This window comes from Diplotaxodon limnothrissa, linkage group LG12 (assembly GCF_057381915.1).
Source record: "Diplotaxodon limnothrissa isolate DT_005_m linkage group LG12, D_limnothrissa_male_GT1.1, whole genome shotgun sequence".
Taxonomy (NCBI): Eukaryota; Metazoa; Chordata; class Actinopteri; order Cichliformes; family Cichlidae; genus Diplotaxodon; species Diplotaxodon limnothrissa.
Window position 1 is genome coordinate 1,597,706 of NC_140607.1, and position 19,717 is coordinate 1,617,422.

The window sequence follows — 19,717 nt, forward strand, 5'->3', positions numbered from 1 at the left end:
ATGCCCTCAACACTGTTTCGGAAATTTAGAAGTTTACATTGTGAAATTAAAGACTTTACTTAAACTGGTTTTAACTGGAAAATGAAATGAAGAAATGACAAAGACGCACATACAACACCAACCAAAGAGCATGCACTCAAACCTTAAATGACTGTTCTTACCTCTGTTGTTAAGTTTGATGTTGAGGGGTAGCTGGGAGGCCATCGCCAGCAGGTTTTGCTGCAGGGCATGCTGCATGATCCTCTGCTGCTCCATCATCATCTTCTTCTGTGGCGGCTCGCCACTGTCCAGTTTCTCTCTCAGCTGTTCCAGAGCGGCTGTCTGGACGGCCATGGCTGCAGCAGGATGGCTGCTGGGAGTCATGGGCAGAGCCACCTGCCTGGACAGGCAGCTGGCAATCATGGGTTCCTCTGGAGGAAAAAACCAACAAAAAAGCCAATATATGATCTGTCCCTGCTCTTATACAATATTTACATTAATATACATACTGATGAAAACAGGCTCCTCTAATCACCTGTCCAAATTTCATTTTAACACATAAATGATTTGACACAATAGTTCTTATTAAAAATGTGATCTATAAATAGATCCTCTTTGGTTGCTCACATAAAGAACAAACACTTCATATTTGATACATTGTTTCCTTTTCTTTCTTCCGTGGATTTACATTATAGATGAATTCACAACAATCTGACACATTTGTATTTGTTTGTTTCTATTTACTGAAGTATATTTAAGTAAACGTTTTGGGCTTTGCATTATGTGGCAGAGTATCACAGGAAGGCCGTGCAGCACACAGCCCACCAGCAGCCTGCAGCTGGAAGAAGTGTAGTGAAAAAGTATCTTTAGTGTTGTATCAGTTATTACAGTATAAAACTGACAGGCAGAACAAAACGGGGAGAAATAAAATAAAAGGATTGAGACAAATAGAAAAACACGATGTATCACCGACTGCTGCACCTGTAAGAACAAAACAAAGAAAGAAAAAAAACACAGTACCTGGAAAAGAAAACGATGAAAATGCACAGATACACAAATCAACAATCTTCTTGTGGCGTGAGAGAGTGTTGGAAGCAACAATAACCCCCCACCCACGGAGCCAGAGGCACACAGACAAAGATCCAGGACATCTCGACCTCCAACAGTACCAATGTCTAAGATGCACATAGCAGTGAATGGCTGAATACTGCAGCAGCCCCACCCACCAACCCCTGGGTAATGAACCTGCCCCCCAAGGCTCCATGTGTATGGTGACATGTTGTGAACCGCAGTGACTATAGTTAAAAAGGCCCACTGCCCACTATAGTAATAATATTAATATATAATATTGTAAAGCTATTGTAAATATGGAGTTGCAGCCCAAAAGAGCAGGTTGGACTCAAGTGCATGACTCAGAAGGTGAAAATTCAGTGCGTTCATTTACAGTGCATATATTTACACAACAACACTATCCAAAAGGGGAATCGTGCTCCAGGGGTCCAGGGAGGAAGGGACATCCATTTGGCTCACGACACCAGGGAAGGGAATCCAGGAATCTGCGTAGGACAAGCACATGGAGGAGAAAGAGCCACAGCTTAACTGTGTACTTCAACATACAGCAAAGAACGACAGCCAGCCACTACTTTAAGCAGTTGCTGCTAATAAGATCATTGGGATCAGGAGGGTGACTGCCCCAGGTGTGTCAGGTCTCACCCATGCACACAGAGAGAAAGCTGAGCCAGAGAGACAGATAGAAAACAAACCCAAAGAAATCAATCAGGGAGGACTGAGGGACCATGACAGTACACACCCTGCCGGCAGTGGCACTTCCTAATCATGTTTTTATCCAGAACTGGGGCCTGTGGAAGCCAGGACAGAGCTGAGCTGTATCCCTTCCATCCATGGATGCCTCTCCCGTGGTGTCTGAAATCCATAATCCATGTAACTCAGAAGGCAGGTTGCCCATCAATGACTCTGCTGGCGGTGGTGGTCTGAAGGATGGGCACAACGGACTGGAAAAAACACATTTTAATTGGGAATCATGAAAGACTTTGTGGATTTCTATGTTGTGGGGTCATTTGAGATGGGCAGACACATGGTTAACCATGGAATCTAACTCTAAAGGCCCAATAAATTTAGGGGGCAGTTGTTTGTATTTTGAAAAGACGGGTAAAACCATGAGTGGAGAGCCAAACCTTTGGACCAGGACAGTAGATGGCTGCTGGGATTCTGCTGCGATCGGCTAGGTGCTTATTTTGTTCCTGGTGGCACAGGTGGCTTTCAAGAGGCAGCGGCATCTGCGGAGATGCAGTTGGACTGAGTGCTCACCTTCACCAGATCAAAAGAGTGGAGGCTGGTATCCGAGAGATGACTTAAAGGGACATAGTCCGGTTGATGAAGAAGGCGTGGTATGGGCATATTCTATTCAGGCCAGCTGGGAGCTCTAAGTGGACTGATTAGAAGAAGCAATGCAGCACAGGACGGCCTCCAATACCTGATTTGCTGCTTAGCTGTTCGTCTGAGGATAAAGCCAGAGAACAGACTGACCTTGGCATTGAGTGCAGTGCAGAACTCTCATCAGACTTGTGAAGCGAATGCAGAAGTATTCTGCAGTCAGACACTATGTCCAGAGGGAAGCCGGAAAACATGGTCGAGGAGGAGTTGCATGATCTTTAATGCAGAGGGAAACTTGGGCAGAGCAACAAAGTGGAGAAGTGATCAATAGTGGTAAGTACTGCTGTGTTATTTACCTAGAGGAGTTAACCAGTGACAAAGGTCAAGAGCTATATGGGACTATGGGTGAGCGGTGTAGGTAGAGGCTTTAAAGAGGGCATGAAACACTAAGCCATATCATGGAAGCCTGCTCACAAACCCAAACAGGTGCAACTTTTCTAGCTATTCTCTGTTAACCGGAGCTGGCCAGTCGATCACTACTTGCACCTTAGCTGGTTCAGGTTTGAGGTGTTCCATCTCAACAATGTGCCGGAAGAAAGAACCTGTGTGAATGTGAAATTTGTACTTCTCTCACTTAGCCAGTTTGTTTTTAAGGAGGCACTCAGGATATGGGAGTCGTGCTCTTGGAGGGACCAGGAGAAGATCAGGATTTTGTCTGCATAGACAAAACCTAAATGGTTAATGAAATTCTGGAGGACATTGTTCACCATGAAACACAGTGTTAGCATTACCAGATGCTCAAAGTGGCCCAGGTGGATGTTAAGGCTGTCTTCCATTCGTCCGCCTGCCTAATCCACACCAGATGATAGGCATTGCAAAGTTCTAGTTTGATGAAAATGGTGGCTCCCTGTAACAGCTTGGAAGCAAATGCCAGTAGAGGCAGTGTATATTTTTATAACAGTTATTTTGTTCAACCTGAGGAAGTCAATACAGGGCTGCAGGGCTTTGTCTTTCTTCTTGACAACTAAAAAACAAGAACCTAGGGTAGAGGAAGATGATGCCTGCAGCTAATGAGTATTTTTCATCGCCCACCCCCCATTCAGGTTTAGACAAGCTATACAGCTGTCTGGTGGAAAGTGAAGCACTGGGAAGGAGGAGTCATATATTCTATGAGGGGGAGAGATAGTGCCAAATCCTTTCAAAGTACTTCAGCCAGACTGTGTTAAATGGGAAGAACAGATGGGTCTGGAGATGAGGATGGAGGATCAGGAAACGGTAGGGGTGACCCAGAACCAGTGGAGTAAGTAGTTCTTCAAACAAATATAAGAGACGCAGAGAGAGGCGGATCTTATGAGTTACATCAGGAAGTCCATCGAGTGTTACTTGAAGAGCTTCAGAGCCAGAGCGTCGTTCTACCATGGAGTCAGTTAATGCTCGGAGTGTGTGGGAGCAAGTGTGTAATGAGAGTTGTGAACGTATCATGAGCCACGATAGGGAAAAGTCTTCCAATGAAAGAATCAATGAAATTGCCTTTCTGGCTACATTAACCTGCTTCTGTGCTCAGAGGGAGGCAAACGCCACCAAGCTGCATTGGTTGCTCCCCCTTTGTCATCAGATCCCTCTCTCTGCCTCCGGCCATTTCCACAGTATTTCTGCTGAAGGAGAGAGTGAGAGCGTTTCTGTTTCTTCTTTGGTCACAGATGTAGCCATCTTCTCTCATGCACATTGCAATAAAACAATCCAGCGAGGCGGCTAACTCCTTAGCAGCTAACTCATTCTTTAATTCGTCGTTTAAACTTTGTAGAAAAACTCTAAAGGACTCTTGTTCTCTAAAGAGATCAACTGGTCCCTCAGTGCATTTTGACGCTCTCTTCTTAACGAGGAGTGTTCGGGAGAGCCCGATTGTCCTGGAGGGACGTTCCCTACATACACGATGGATGGGTGGCAGAAGTGGGAGGCTGCAGACTGACACAGACACACACTCCCCCTCCCTGAATCCCAACGATGTGGTGATGTGGTGCACAGAAAGAGTCCTGGTGATGATACGAGCAGCAGAGTTCTGGACACGTTGAAGCTGATGGATAGATTTTTGACTAAGACCAGAAAGAAGTTGCAGTAATCGACCCGGGAAGTGACCAGGCTATGAAGAAGAATGGCAGCGGCATGCGAGGAGAGAAAAGGACGGAGACGAATAATGTTACGGAGTTGGAAATATGCAGACCGAGTGACGTTACTGATGTGTGAGTTAAGAGATAGAGTACTATCGAGGATGACACCCAGACTTTTCACACATGGAGAAATTCTTGGAGTTATTGATTGTAATAGGAAAGCTATTAGTTGTGGATCGTGTTTGTTTAGAGCCGACCAGGAGGAGCTCAGATTTGTTACTATTGAGTTTGAGAAAATTAGAAGAGAACCATGAATTTAGTTCAGCTACACAGGAGTGAGGGAAGACGGGGGAGAGCAGAATCAGGTTTAGTGGACAGATAAAGCTGGGTGTCATCAGCATAGCAGTGAAAATGGATACTGTATTTACGAAAAATGTGTCCAAGCGGAAGAAGCTAGATAATGAAAAGAAGAGGCCCCAGGACAGATCCCTGCACGCCTGCGACCAGAGGAAAGGGCTGAGAAGTGAAGGATTTAAGTCGAATAAACTGAGTGATTTAAACCTGGCTAGTGGGATATGGGAGAGACCGATGGAGGCGAGCCTACTGAGGAGATTTGAGTGAGAGATAGAATGAAAAGCAGCACTTAGATCGAGAAGAATAAGAATGGAGAGTAAACCAGAGTCAGCTGCCACGAGAAGATCATTGGGTATTTGTATTAGCGCTGTTTCAGCGCTGTGAAAGGGGCGAAAACCAGACTGGAACTGTTCATATAAATTATTGTTAGTTAAGTATGAGTGGAGTTGTGTGGCAACTATCTTTTAGAGAATTTTTGATAGATATGGTAAATTATCAAAATTATTGGGATCTAAGCCTGTTTTTTTCAGCATTGGGGTGATGGCAGCAACTTTGAAGACGGCAGGAACAGTTCAGTGGTAAGTGAAGAGTAGATGGCAGCAGATATGAGGGGAAGCAGAGGAGTGGGGTCTCGCTGACAAGTAAAAGGATTTGACTTACAGATGAAATCTGAAATATCAGTGACAGAGGGAAGTTGGAAAGCAGAAAAACACTGTAAATAAACGCAAAGTTCAGTTTATTTACAGTGAATATATTCACACATCACGCTGGTTCACCACACACCAGGGAATCCAGGAATCAGCGCAGGCGAAACACGAGACACGTTTCCATCAGAGGCAAACAGAAAGAGCTAGAGACGCACTGTGTGGAGGTTTCAGAGCATGTGTCGCGAAATCCAGTAAGAAGTTATGAAGTATGAAGGTTTGCTTTAAGGGCAAGTGACGTCACTGATGATTGCTGACGCTGTTTCAGAAGGTAGCCGAAGTGTTGGCGTGATTTATGACAAAACCCAGTGGACTCACAGTAACTGTCTGTGGTTGTGTTGGCATCAACTGGAGCAAAGCATGCAGCATGCTTTCTTGGAGCCGAATGAAAGGACAAGTGTTCTCCTTTATGGCAACACTTTGAGCTGATCCCTCTCAATAAACATATAATTTAATACTCACAGGGGGATTTTTATTTTGTGTTTTTGTGTGTGTGTGCTGGGTGGGGGTTGTGTCAAGCAACAACACCAGGTCTATGACTGTGATGCAGACAGATGCATATAAGAGAGATAAACATCCTAGCATAACAAATTAGGAAAAGAGCAAATGAAAAAACAGGGACATCAGGTCCTTGAGCTACAACTCATGTTGAGTAAACAATGCAGCAGAAAGCAGGAAATAAAATGACGGTAAAATCTAGTCACCACCTTACACCTTGCTGTTGTCTCTTACCTTTCTTGATCACAGGAACCTGGGAGATCTGGCCACTGTTGTGAGTAGGAATGGGTAGGTGGGACATCTGTATCTTTGGTGAGGACAGAAGGCTTTGGCTTCCCATAAGAGAGCAGTTCAAGATGGCTGAGCCATAACTCTGCCTTCGGCCTTCGCGGCGGTTGCTGTCAATAGCTGCCTGAAGCTCGCCAGGGGAGCTCAGTCCCCGCTTTTCACACTCATACGGGTAGAGGTACTTCATATACCTGCAAAACAGATGCTAATGATTTCCTGATTTTTTGTGACTATTTTGATTATTTGTTTTTGTTTTAATGTCACATTTTTTTCAATTGCTGAGAAAGGTGGGACTAAATGAAGACCCCTCGGCTTACCTCTCATCACATCTGAGAGAAGCTCAAGGACCTGATGTCCTTTTATTTTTACAGTGATGCAGAGTGCTAAAATAGACACACACACAGCTGTGTGTGTGTGTGTGTGAGGAGTGGGACGTTAAGGATCCACTCATCTAAAATAATCTCTGAATTTAACATATTTGAAGAAAGACGTCATATTGACTAGATTTTGACTTCAAAAATATGAGCTGAGTATGGGTGAAACTTATTTTAGTGGCACTAGGTCAACTGTAGCAGTGCACCTGGAGTCACCAACGATTCATCTGGCTCTGGTTGCTAGCTTAAATCGATATGAAGTATTACCCAAATTACAAGGTTCCCTTGTTCTGTATAATCTTTCACTTTCACTTAAGAAAAAGCAGTATTTGTCGTTAACATCTGCAAAGTACGAAAATGCTTTTAAATGTAATATGAAACGAAGGTTAATGATGATTGTTTTACTTTTACTTATATCCGGAGATGTGCAACCAAATCCTGGACCTGAATTGAAAAGTGTCCAGACCCCTGCCGATTTTAAATCTCAGCCAGGGTTAAAATGTGTTCATCTAAATGTACGCAGCTTATTACACAAGATGGACTTGGTCAGAATTTGGGCGAAATCGACAAACGCGGATATTGTGATTATCTCCGAAACTTGGTTGTCCAAATCTATTACAGATGATGACATCAACATAACGGGATACAATCTTTATCGCACAGATAGGCCTAGGAAAGGTGGAGGCGTAGCAATTTATGTTAAATCAAGATATGAAGTATCCATTGTTTTATCTGTATCTATTCCTAAACAAATGGAATTCTTGGCTTTGGATATTAAAATAGTAAAGTCTCTTTCTATAACAGTTGTTGGGTGCTATAGGCCTCCGTCTGCTGTAAAGGAAACTTTATTATCTCTAAAGCATCTTCTGTCCAAATTAAAATATAACGAACTTCTATTGGCCGGAGACTTGAACTGGGACTGGCTGAATATAGCTTCTGATGAATTTAAATCCTTCTGTGACTCTGTTAATCTTAGCCAGTTGGTCAACCTACCTACAAGGCCAAATATAAAGAGTCCTGACAAATCTACTTTGATTGACCTAATTCTAACAAATGTCCCTCATAAGTTTCTGTCTCTAGGCGTGTTTTGTAATGATTTAAGTGATCATTGTGTAGTTGCTACCAGTAGGAACACTAAAATCCCTAAATGTAAACCGCGTATCATCTGTAAAAGAAATTTTAAAATATTTAATGAGCAAGCGTTTCATTATGACTTGTCTATGGTAAATTGGGAAAACTTGAGTCTGATACCAGACATCCATCTGGCTTGGGCTTATTTTAAAGAAATTTTTATGAAGATTTTAAATAAGCATGCACCTGCCAAAAAATTTAGGGTCAAGGGACGGGAGAACCCTTGGTTTTCATCGGAATTATCAGAGTCCATCCATCAGCGTAATGTGGCATGGGCAAAAGCTAGGAAAAACGATTCCCTGACTGACTGGTTAGACTTCAGGAAATTAAGAAACAAATGCACGACACTTATCAAGAAGGCTAAGTCAGAATATTATTTATCTGTTACTACAGGAAACCTCAATAACCCTCAGAAATTTTGGAAAGTAATTAAGTCCTTATCTATAAATAAAATATCACAGGCTCTTCCAAAATTCATTTTAAAAGATTCTGTCCCAGTTTATGACAGAACTGAGGTCTTAAACAGCTTTAACAAGCACTTTGTAGCTACTGGTTTTTTATTTAACTCTGTTGGAGCAGCCTCCATGATTCCCTGCACAGAACCCCAAACATATATTGGGGAGCTTTTTGATTTTTCTCCTTTTTCTGTCCAGGAAGTGCATAAAGCTCTTAAAGCCTTAGATCACAGGAAACCCCCAGGGCCAGACTTAATAGAGCCCTATTTTCTGAAAATAGCAGCTGATTACATTGCACAACCTCTTACGATCCTTTTTAATCTTTCAATCCAAAATAAAGAAATTCCACTTGTTTGGAAGTCTGCTTTTGTTACGCCAATATTAAAAGGAGGCGACCCAGCCATTTTGACTAATTACAGGCCAATATCAAACTTGTGTGTTTTGGCAAAAGTCCTTGAGTCTCTCGTCAGCGAGCAATTAAAAGAGTTCTTGTACTCTAATGAAGTTCTTTCAAAACTACAATCTGGGTTCAGAAAACAGCACCGTGCTGTCACGGCTGCCACAAAAGTGATAAATGACATACTTGTTGCTCTTGATAAAAAACAGCACTGTGCTTCTCTCTTTATTGACCTGTCAAAAGCTTTCGACACTGTGGATCACGCCATTTTAAAGCATAGGCTTCTTTCTTTGGGGCTGTCTAGACATGTTGTCTCCTGGTTTACTAATTATTTGAGTGACAGGACTCAATGCATTAAATGTGAAAATCTGTGCTCAGAACTTTTGAATATTCACACTGGGGTGCCACAGGGTTCAATTTTAGGACCTCTGCTGTTCATCATGTATATAAATGATTTGGGACAAAATGTGTTCAATGCTAGTTATGCATTTTTATGCTGATGACACAGTTATTTATTCCTTTGGCTCAAACTTTGAAAAGGCAATAGAATCGTTGCAGAAAGCTTTTGACGTGGTTCAGCACACACTTCTGGAGCTGAAATTGGTTCTCAATGCTGAAAAGACAAAGCTAATGTTGTTTTCAAACATGAAGAGATTTCCTCAAACTGTCCCCTTGGTGTCCACTCTTGAGGGAAACCTCATAGAAGTGGTGCACACGTATAAATATCTTGGCTTTTTAATTGATGATTCTCTGACCTTTAAACCTCACATAGACAATCTTGTGAAAAAACTCAAACTAAAATTGGGATTTTTCTTTCGAAACAAATTTTGCTTTTCTTTTGAGACAAAAAAGCGTCTTGTAAATGCCACATTTTAATCTGTTTTAGATTATGGTGATCTGCTGTACATGAATGCTTCCGCCCAGTGTCTTCATAAGATTGACTCAGTTTATCATGCCTCTTTACGGTTTATTACAAACTGTAGGGCCTTGACCCATTGTTGTGATCTGTACGCTCGAGTGGGATGGCCTTCGTTGTCCTCCAGGAGGTTTGCTCACTGGTGCATCTTTATTTATAAGGCCCTGCTTGGACAAATGCCCACCTACATTTGCGATCTGCTCACACGGAGAAGTACTGTTTCTTACAGCCTGCGTTCAAGCGATCTTTTTTTGCTCAATGTTCCATTTGCCAGAACTGAACTGGGAAAGAGGGCTTTTACTTATGCTGCCCCTTTCACATGGAACATGATGCAAAAAGACTGGAAGATAGCAGATCTTATTTCATTAAATGCTTTTAAGTCCAGATTGAGAGAGCCAGAGAAAAATGTTTTTAAAATGTAATTGTTATTTATAATATGTATGTAACTTTGTAATTTCAACGTGTTGTCGCCTCTTGGCCAGGACTCCCTTGAAAAAGAGGTTTTTAATCTCAATGGGACTTTTCCTGGTTAAATAAAGGTTAATAATAAAGACAAAGTTTTATAGAGGAAAAGAGGTGATTAAGTAGATAAAAATAATTTTGAAATGAACATACAACAGTGTATATCACATTTATGACCAAATAGTCCTTTTATGTTTTTATGCTGTGACACCCAGCTCTTTCTTTGCAATTAAGGAAAATAAAAAATACATAATAAATCTAAATTTCACTCGTTAAAATAAGCAAAAATAAAAAATAATGAGTTGGTCATCCAGAGTTCCCAGATGACCGGTGAGCTGTTCTTGTACTCACTGTGTTCGGAGAGTGAAAGCTGCACTGGTAATAGAGGTAGGGAGGTTAAGGCCTTTGGTGATCTCCCGCCATATTTTCTTATTGATGACTTCCACTAAGCCGCCTTTTTCTGTAACAAGCTTGTAGAGCATGTAGAGGTCCAACACCTGCTTGGCCATGATAGGAATCCGATTCACCGGAGTTCCTGCAGAAAGCAAACACTATTTTCACAATCAATTCCATTAACTGAGGTTCCTTCCATCAATACGTGTCTGTACCTTCTTATTTATCCCAACCCAGGAAAATGTCTGACAGGAACATGAAATATAACATAAAAGAACGTTTTTCTAAGCCTGATATGTGCACACTGTTTTAGTCATGCATACATGGGAACAGTATGAGTGTTTGATCCCCTGCTGAGTTCATCATTTTAACCACCTACAAAGAAATGAGCAGTCTCTTATTAGCAGATGGAGTTCTTAATCCTGAAAGACGTTCCTGACGGGACAAAGACAGGATAAAGACATGCTTTGGAAGACAGCCACAGGTCAACAATGATTAAATTCAAAGAGATGTATAAACACAAATAGTAAAAAGAGGCAAGCGGAGAAGAAACACTCATTATGGGAATCCCCCAGCAGACGAGGCCTATCAGGATAACCTGATCCAACCCTATTCCACTTTTATTGAAGTGGAAAATTTTAAGATTAAGCTTAAAAATAGAGAGGGCGTCTTCCTCCCGAACCCAAACTGGGAGCTGGTTCCACCAAAAGGGTCTGAAAGCTGAAGGCTCTGCCTCCCTCCTACTTTTAAATATCCTAGAATCAATAAGTAAGCCTGCAGTGTGGCAGCAAACTCTTTGTTGGTGTGATATGAAGTTTTTAAGATAAGATAATTATTTTATCTGAGCTGAGCACTAAATCAGATGAAAAATCAGACAGAAACTCTGTGTAAGGCCCAGGTGGACGATGATAACGAGTAAGACTGAGTTTTACAGCTGTGATGGACGAGGCGAAGCATCAGACTTTTTTTTTCAGAATTCTGACTTTAATCTCAAAATTCGGAGAATAGGATGTTCCCATTTTTTTCTCTTTCCAGTGGCTCTAATCCTCGTCCATAGAAATAAGACGGTATTTATAAAATTGAATACACAGGTAAGGTAACCAAAAACACCCCTGTGTGTTGTAACAGAAACAGGAAGTGATGCTGTACCACACACTCCCCACCATCAACCGGATGCGGTTGGCTCAGGACAATCTGCTGGGCAGCAGCTAAGCTACCTTTGCCCACACAGACTGTTAAGCTATTAGCTTAGGTGTTTCTTTCTGCAGCTGCACTGCTTACAGTAAAGCTATTAAATCCATAAAGACACAATGAGTAAATATGATAAATAGAATCTGCTTCTGTCATGTGTAGGCTGTGTGCAGGCAGGAGTGTGGTAAGGAGGATCCAAAGTGCAGACTCACACAGGCAAAATAACTTTATTGCTGAACATAAAACAACTAGACTGAAAATACTAATAAACTGAAGTAGCAGACAGACAGAACACACACCATTGATGACGGCAATCACGCACAGACAAAGGAAAACACAGGGCTTAAATACACAGAGGGAGCAAAGAGGGAATAGGAAACAGGAGGGAAACAAGGCTGGGGCAAATCAGGGCTAACGAGACAAGGGAAGCAAAACCCGATACAATAACCTGAGACATGAACTTCAAAGTAAAACAGGAAACATAACACAGAGACTCGGACTTGACAAGGGGATACAGCAGACGGGAGACAGAACAACCGAAGAACAGACAGAAACCAGAAAACTAACAAAGAAGCCAAAAGACTAGAAATGATAAATAATATCAAAATCAAAGTTCAATAATAATGCAAAACAGAAAAATCTGGGTCAACGACCCAGGCACCCAAACAGCTTCAGCAGAAAGGTAAAGATAAAGCATGTTAAGATTACACTATGAAACAAGTGTAATCTTATTCAGCTATGTGCCACAGGCCTTCAAGCTGGCTGTAGTTAAACCTTTACTCAAAAAGCATCTCTAGACCCAGCAGTCTTAGCTAATTATAGGCCAACCTCCAACCTTCCTTTCATATCAAACATCCTTGAAAGAGTAGTTGTCAAACAGCTAACAGATCATCTGCAGAGGCTTATTTGAAGAGTTTCAGTCAGGTTTCAGAGCTCATCACAGCACAGAAACAGCTTTAGTGAAGGTTACAAATGATCTTCTTATGGCCTCTGACAGTGGACTCATCTCTGTGCTTGTCCTGCTAGACCTCAGTGCAGCGTTCGATACTGTCGACCATAATATCCTATTAGAGCGATTAGAACATGCTGTAGGTATTACAGGTACTGTGCTGCAGTGGTTTGTATCATATCTATCTAATAGACTCCAGTTTGTGCAGGTAAATGGAGAGTCCTCTTCACACACTGAGGTTAATTATGGAGTTCCACAGGGTTCAGTGCTAGGACCAATTCTGTTTACATTATACATGCTTCCCTTAGGCAGCATCATTAGAAGACATAGCATACATTTACACTGCTATGCTGATGACACCCAGCTCTATCTGTCCATGAAGCCAGATAACACACACCAATGAGTTAAACTGCAGGAATGTCTTAAAGACATAAAGACCTGGATGGCCGCTAACTTTCTGCTTCTTAATTCAGATCAAACTGAGGTTATTGTACTCGGCCCTGAAAATCTTAGAAATATGGTATCTAACCAGATTCTTACTCTGGATGGCATTACCTTGGCCTCCAGTAACGCTGTGAGGAACCTTGGAGTCATTTTTGACCAGGACATGTCCTTCAATGCACATATTAAACAAATATGTAAGACTGCGTTCTTCCATTTGTGCAACATCTCTAAAGTTAGAAATATCCTGTCTCAGAGTGACGCTGAAAAACTAGTTCATGCATTTATTACTTCCAGGCTGGACGACTGTAATTCATTATTATCAGGATGTCCTAAAAACTCCCTGAAAAGCCTTCAGCTAATCCAAAATGCTGCAGCAAGAGTCCTGACAGGGACTAGAAAGAGAGAGCAGATTTCTCCTGTTTTGGCTTCCCTTCATTGGCTTCCATGAGACAGACACTATCTCTACTTTCAAGATTAGGCTTCAAACTTTCCTTTTTGCTAAAGCATATAGTTAGGGCTGGACCAGGTGACCCTGAATCCTCCCTTAGTTATGCTGCAATAGACGTAGGCTGCCGGGGATTCCCATGATGCATTGAGTTTTTCCTTTCCAGTCACCTTTCTCACTCACTATGTGTTAACAGACCTCTCTGCATTGAATCATATCTGTTATTAACCTCTGTCTCTCTTCCACAGCATGTCTTTATCCTGTCTTCCTTCTCTCACCCCAACCAATCACAGCAGATGGCCCCACCCCTCCCTGAGCCTGGTTCTGCTGGAGGTTTCTTCCTGTTAAAAGGGAGTTTTTCCTTCCCACTGTCGCCAAAGTGCTGCTCATAGGGGGTCATATGATTGTTGGGTTTTCTCTGCATGTATTATTGTAGGGTCTACCTTACAATATAAAGCACCTTGAGGCAACTTGTTGTGATTTGGTGCTGTATAAATAAAATTGAATCGAATTGAATTGAAAATAAGTCGTTATTTAAAGGTTTGTCATTACATAAAGTACACAGATTAGCCTGCAGAAAAACACCATGCGTAACAACATCTAATCAGACAAAGCTTTAAATGGGTACCCCCTAAAGCAAGATTTTAAATCAGTATATTACACAGAATTTTCATCTGTAGCAACTTAAAAATGAACAGTTACTAAGTGAGCATTCACAGTTAATTACACCTGAAGTTACCCTGAATTTGTGTAATCTTCAAACTAACCATCATGTAAAATCACCAAGACTGGAACTGGCTACAAGCATCTCAACAACATGGGGAGAAAATGACAGCTAGTGCCATTATTCACTGGAAGTAAAATAAATTTACTCTACACAAGAAAAAATGGTAATGAAGTCATAACTGCTGGGCCCACTGTCACCAAGAAAACCACTGTTAACACAATAAGCCATTACAGTTTCAAATCCCACAGTGCCAGTTAGGCCCTCCTGGTCAACAACACTAAAGACACATCGATTGGGAAATGTTAGTAATATTGTCATAATATACACATTTATTTATTTATATTTATTTGTGAGATGTTTGATCAGGAAAACAGGTTTTAGATTACTTGATGCTCCTTTTTCATTTTTGTCTGTTTTACACAATGTTACAACTTTTGGGGGGAAACAGTGTTGTGTGTAACAGGCATGAATTACAAGAAAAAACATTAACATGAGAGAAAAACAACAACAGAATAACAGATAAATGAAAACTTCACAAATATACTCCAGACAAAAAGCAACCTGCCCCCTTATTAGCAAAATAAAAGGGCTCTGATAATAATTTCTATTTGCATTTATTGTTAAGATAAGATAGAACTTTGTTAATCCCTCGGGTGGGTTCCTCTGGGAAATTCGACTTCCAAAAAAAGCACAGCAACGACCAAAGTTACAGTTACAGAACTGTTATATATATATATACACACACACACACACACACATATATATAAATACAGAGACAAATATAAATAAAATATACGAAGGGGATAAATAGAATAAATAGGAATAAAAAATAAAAATACAAGTGAATTGCACATTTCAAGTATTGAGTCTATTGCACTGTTGACTATTTACAAAAAGTATTGCACAAGGTATTGTACAGTGAGGTGAAGAGGCACTACAGCTTAGTTGTTCCCCCCTCCTTTGTCCTCCTGTTTCCCCTCCCTCTCCCCTCCAGAGAGGAGTTAAACAGTCTGATGGCGTGTGGGACAAAGGAGTTTTTAAGTCTGTTAGTTCTTGTCTTGGGGAGAAGCAACCTGTCACTGAACAGACTCTTCTGATTGTTTATGGCCGTGTGCAGAGGATGCCCAGCATTGTTCATAATGTCCAGCAGTTTCTTTAATGTCCTTTTCTCTGCCACTGTCACCAGAGTGTTAGGTGTAAAGAGAATAGCTAATTCTTTGTAAAGACTCCAAAGTGGTTGACCCTGAGATAATTAACCTGCATTTTGCTGACAGAGTTCCATTGTGGCCATTGGATTTACCATAATAGTGATCAATAGCTGCAGAAATATAGTGCAAACAACAGCAGTGGGCCCTATGCAGTGAAAGGGAAGAAAGCTCTGAAGTATCATCTTAGGTGGTAAAGCCACATCAATTAAGGCCAGTAATTACGGCTTCATTTTGTGTTGATGGCATGTGAATGAATGAGACACTATTAAAGAAAAGATTGATGTTTCCACACAAGACAATAGTGGCAGTAATTCTGAAAGGTGCAGAGCCTGGAGATCACTCTGAGTTAACTAAAGTGCAGAAAAGGCTTTTCATGCAGACAAAAAGTGATTTCTGTATCAAAGATTAAGCTTAAAATCAGGACTCTTCATCCGGCTAAAAAAGCAGAATCAGTCGTCGTGTACGAGTAAATGTTGACTCAGCCAGGGTCATGTTTACTTTGAAACACAAAACGTCCTCCTGATTCACAGATGTTTCATTTCCTCAGACCATCATGGCTGTGTGCTCTGATGCAACGTTACATGAGGTGTTTCTCACTGGTTTATGTGCCAAACAGCAGGATGCTGACTCCATACAGACTTTAACTGAGTTAAGGAACTCAAAGCACGAATGGCTCCAAAGTTCCTGAATTTGAATTAAAACAAGAAAGAGGTGATTGTGGTGTCACTGGTGGGTGCTCTCCTGTACACAGTTTAAAGCCTGTCACCATTTAATGTCACTGGATTCCAGGAAGGACAGCGATGTGATAGATCCGTGCGATGGTAACACACAGCTTCTTTGAAGTGAGACAACAAACATGTTGTCAGATCATTCTAAAATAGTAATCCATGCCTTTATCATTACTCGGGTAGACTACTCTGTATTGGTGTTAGCCACACAGCTGTGACCTGCTACACAGAAAAGGAAGCATACTGGTCCAGTTTAATGCTCAGTGGATAACTTTAGAACAGCCTTGCCAACCTGATCCCTTTGAGCTGCGACACCTGAGCTCCAGATCAGCTGACCAGCGGCTCCTGAACGAGATCCAGGTTCGTCATGGTGCCGTTACACAGAGGCCTCCACACTGCTGATTTCTCTTAAGACCCTCCTCTTCTGTCTGGCTTTGGTGATTTTTGTTAGAACTTTGATTCAATTTATTTAGAATTTTTTTTATTTATTTCATTTTTATTGTATTCTACTGTATTTTTATTGCTGTGTTCAGCACTGTGGTCAGTGGTTGCTGTATACATAGCACTGGCTTGGCTTGGCTACACACTCCCCTACAGCTATATACACACGTGTTTCAGTATTGCAGTAATGCATGAATGCATATTTCAGAGGGGATTTATAACACAATACAGTTTACACAAAGAAGCCCACAGTATAACTCCACAGTGTGCATGTCTCCCTCTGCCACCTCTCTGAATCACACAAGTTATATGAAACACTTTGAGGATTCAGGTAGAGAAGAAAAGCGATAAGAACCACTCCATTTACCTTTTACTGACACTTCCTGTAAGTTGAACACTGATTTATTAAAATGTGGGTTTGAACATAAAGTGGGTAGTAGTGGAGTTGACCATGAGGTTGATATATATATTGTTACGGCCCTAGCAGGGCCTCTCTCTCTCTCTCTCCCTCTCTCTCTCTCCTGAGGGTGCCTGTGTGGGCGTGTCCCACTACCTCCTGCCTGAGATGCCACCTTTCCCTCCGGCGCAGCTGACTCCCATCAGAAATTAAGGGTATTTAAGCCCAGAGCAGGGTGCGCTCTGGGCCAGCGTGCCATTTGTGTGTGGGTACAGCTAGTGAGCTGAGTGTTTGCGGTGTTTCCAGCTAGTGAGCTGCGCTTTCCTTTTGACTTTTTGCTTTATTTGACCAACGCCTGAGTTTTGTTTGTGTTTCTTTTATGGTGATAACGGCTTGTCCGTCTCTTTTAGTTGAATAACTTCAATAAAACTGTTTTATTTAACTGTTTTGCCTCCCTGACTCCTTTTTCTGACCACAGACGTGTTTCTGACAGAGCCCCTTGGTGACAGCACACAGATATAATAATACTGAAAGCACAACCAGCGAAGAGTTAAAGTGCGTCTCCCCATCATTGTTGTCGCTGTTGTCGTTCTTCTGTTCTGAGTATTCAAAGGTTCAGCTATTCACATTGTGTTTGTTTGTGGTGTCTATTCTACATATTGAGTTGTGCACAGAGTTTGCAATAAAACTCTAAATCCATTTAAGATTCATGATTTTGCTGTGGCGCTGCAACTAGTACATGAATGTGTCTGTTAGCTAACTTGCACTATAATATTTAACCAGATAAATAAAAAACTTTGCAGTGCAGACTTGGTTTGTAAAGTCAGCAAACTGAAAAGTTTAGTCTGCTTTTACAGTGCAAAAAACCCAAACCATGACACATTGTACTGTTTTCATACAATACACGAGTTGTAGAGGGAATTGAATTGTATAGTTAGGAAAAGTGCAGCGACCAGCACTAGAGCCGAGCAGGCCTCCATGTTCCCTCTGCAGCTTTTCATCACTTTATCACTGATTAAAACATGTATCAGTGCCAATCTATAAAACTATTATTTTGCTGAAGACATAGCTAACCAAACAAAGATTGAGGTAATAAATAAAAGCCTCGGCCTTTGTCTGAGGCACAAGCCTCTTAAAACAAGACTTATGTGTTTTCAATACTGAAGGTGTTACATTTGTCTCTGTGATTCCCTGAAAGAGATATAAGGAATAAAGGAGTGTCAATGGAGGCCTTTTGTCAGCACAAATAATCTTTTCAGACTATGTGTCATTATAACACTGAGCAATGGCAGAGCGAGTGGAAGAAATCCAGTCTGCACACAGTCTGACAGTCATCGTCAGTTAATCTCTCAGCTGCTAAGAGAAGAAGAATTTGTAATTAGAACAATGTGGCCATACAGGGGCCTGTGGTAGTGCAGTAATCATCTTTATGCTTGGCTTCATTGCTTAAGCATTCACTATGCACCTCTGAGCCAATAATGGAGAGAGAATTTCTCCTGTCATTGACTTTGTGCTTTTAACCCTTGAAATGAATGATTGATGTCGGGACACAGGGGAAGCAAACTGTTTATCTACTTCTGCTCAGCTCCATAAACGAAGGCAGGGAGGAAAGCGTACAACACAATCGTCATCGTCAGCGTGTGAATGATTTCGTTTGCAGAGGAGGTTGTTGCACTCTTGAGTACTGGTATAATGATATTCTATGTTTTTGTTTGGTCTGAACATTTTTACTAAAGAGAGGACGGAAATATATTTCTGTTGCACTATTATTGCTGCGAAAGCATTCTCACACATTAGTATTTAAGGCTTCATCATTAGGATGTTGTTGAAGATGACAGCATAGGGCAGACACACAAAACATTTCCACACTCTGATGCTGCCCACACAGTAAAGTTCACTGAGTAAATTTCACTCAAACTGAATACAATTGTACTCTAAGAGTATTTGGTCCCAGTCTAAATGGAGTAAAATCGACTCTTATGGCAGAGTCATACTTTCACAGTTAAATATACTCTGTTTAGTGCAAATGTTTTACTCTGCATGATGATAATTTACTCAGTTTAGTATAAAATAAAAACTCCACCCTAATTTCATTCTAAATAGAACAGAATTTTACTCTGAATATAAATAGAAGAAAAATTAACTTTATTTCACTCACTATGTAACTGTATTACAATCATTCACTGCAAGGTTTTAAAGGTACAATAAACAAACCAGAAAATATATTTTTGTTTCGGCAGCCACCTTTATTGTTCAGAGGAAACAGTTTGGTACAGTATAAACTCTGGAATCACTATGACTGTGTGACACCTGTAAATCAAATGCTTTACAGCAGAAAAGCTCTTTGGCATGAATTACATGAGGTCCGTCTCTTTTACACACAACTTGAAAAGCATTGAAATGCTCATTGAGACTGTTTGCAGTGCAAAAGTAATCAGCAATAACCTCTCATCCTTCACAACAACAAGGTGGAAAAACTGGCATTTCACTATGGACCTTTATACAAACAACTAAATCTGCACAATAAATATCTCCATGGTGTTTTGCCCGTCTAACATTTAACAGCTTGGTGTTGATCGGTAGCTGAAGAGTCTCTGCCATCTCACAGCCCCAGTCCAATGCATTTCAAGAAAGCATGTTACCTGGTCCAGTGGTCAGTCTCTTGGGGTCAAATGTCAGCCAACTGAAAGCAAAAGCACTTTGATGTTTTGTTGCCAACGTTTTAGTTACATTT

The 19,717-nt window shown here is 41.2% G+C and overlaps 1 protein-coding gene across 1 annotated transcript in view; it reads right to left on the bottom strand.

Annotated features, from left to right (window-relative positions):
• arid3c (AT rich interactive domain 3C (BRIGHT-like)) overlaps positions 1-19,717 on the bottom strand; it is an 82,623-nt gene that overhangs the window by 5,927 nt on the left and 56,979 nt on the right. The window contains exons 4-6 of the mRNA XM_085367756.1: positions 10,412-10,595; positions 6,272-6,516; positions 162-410 (exon numbers count right to left, since the gene is read on the bottom strand). Of these exons, the coding sequence (XP_085223882.1) occupies positions 162-410; positions 6,272-6,516; positions 10,412-10,595 (678 nt within the window). The remainder of the gene's footprint in view (positions 1-161; positions 411-6,271; positions 6,517-10,411; positions 10,596-19,717) is intronic.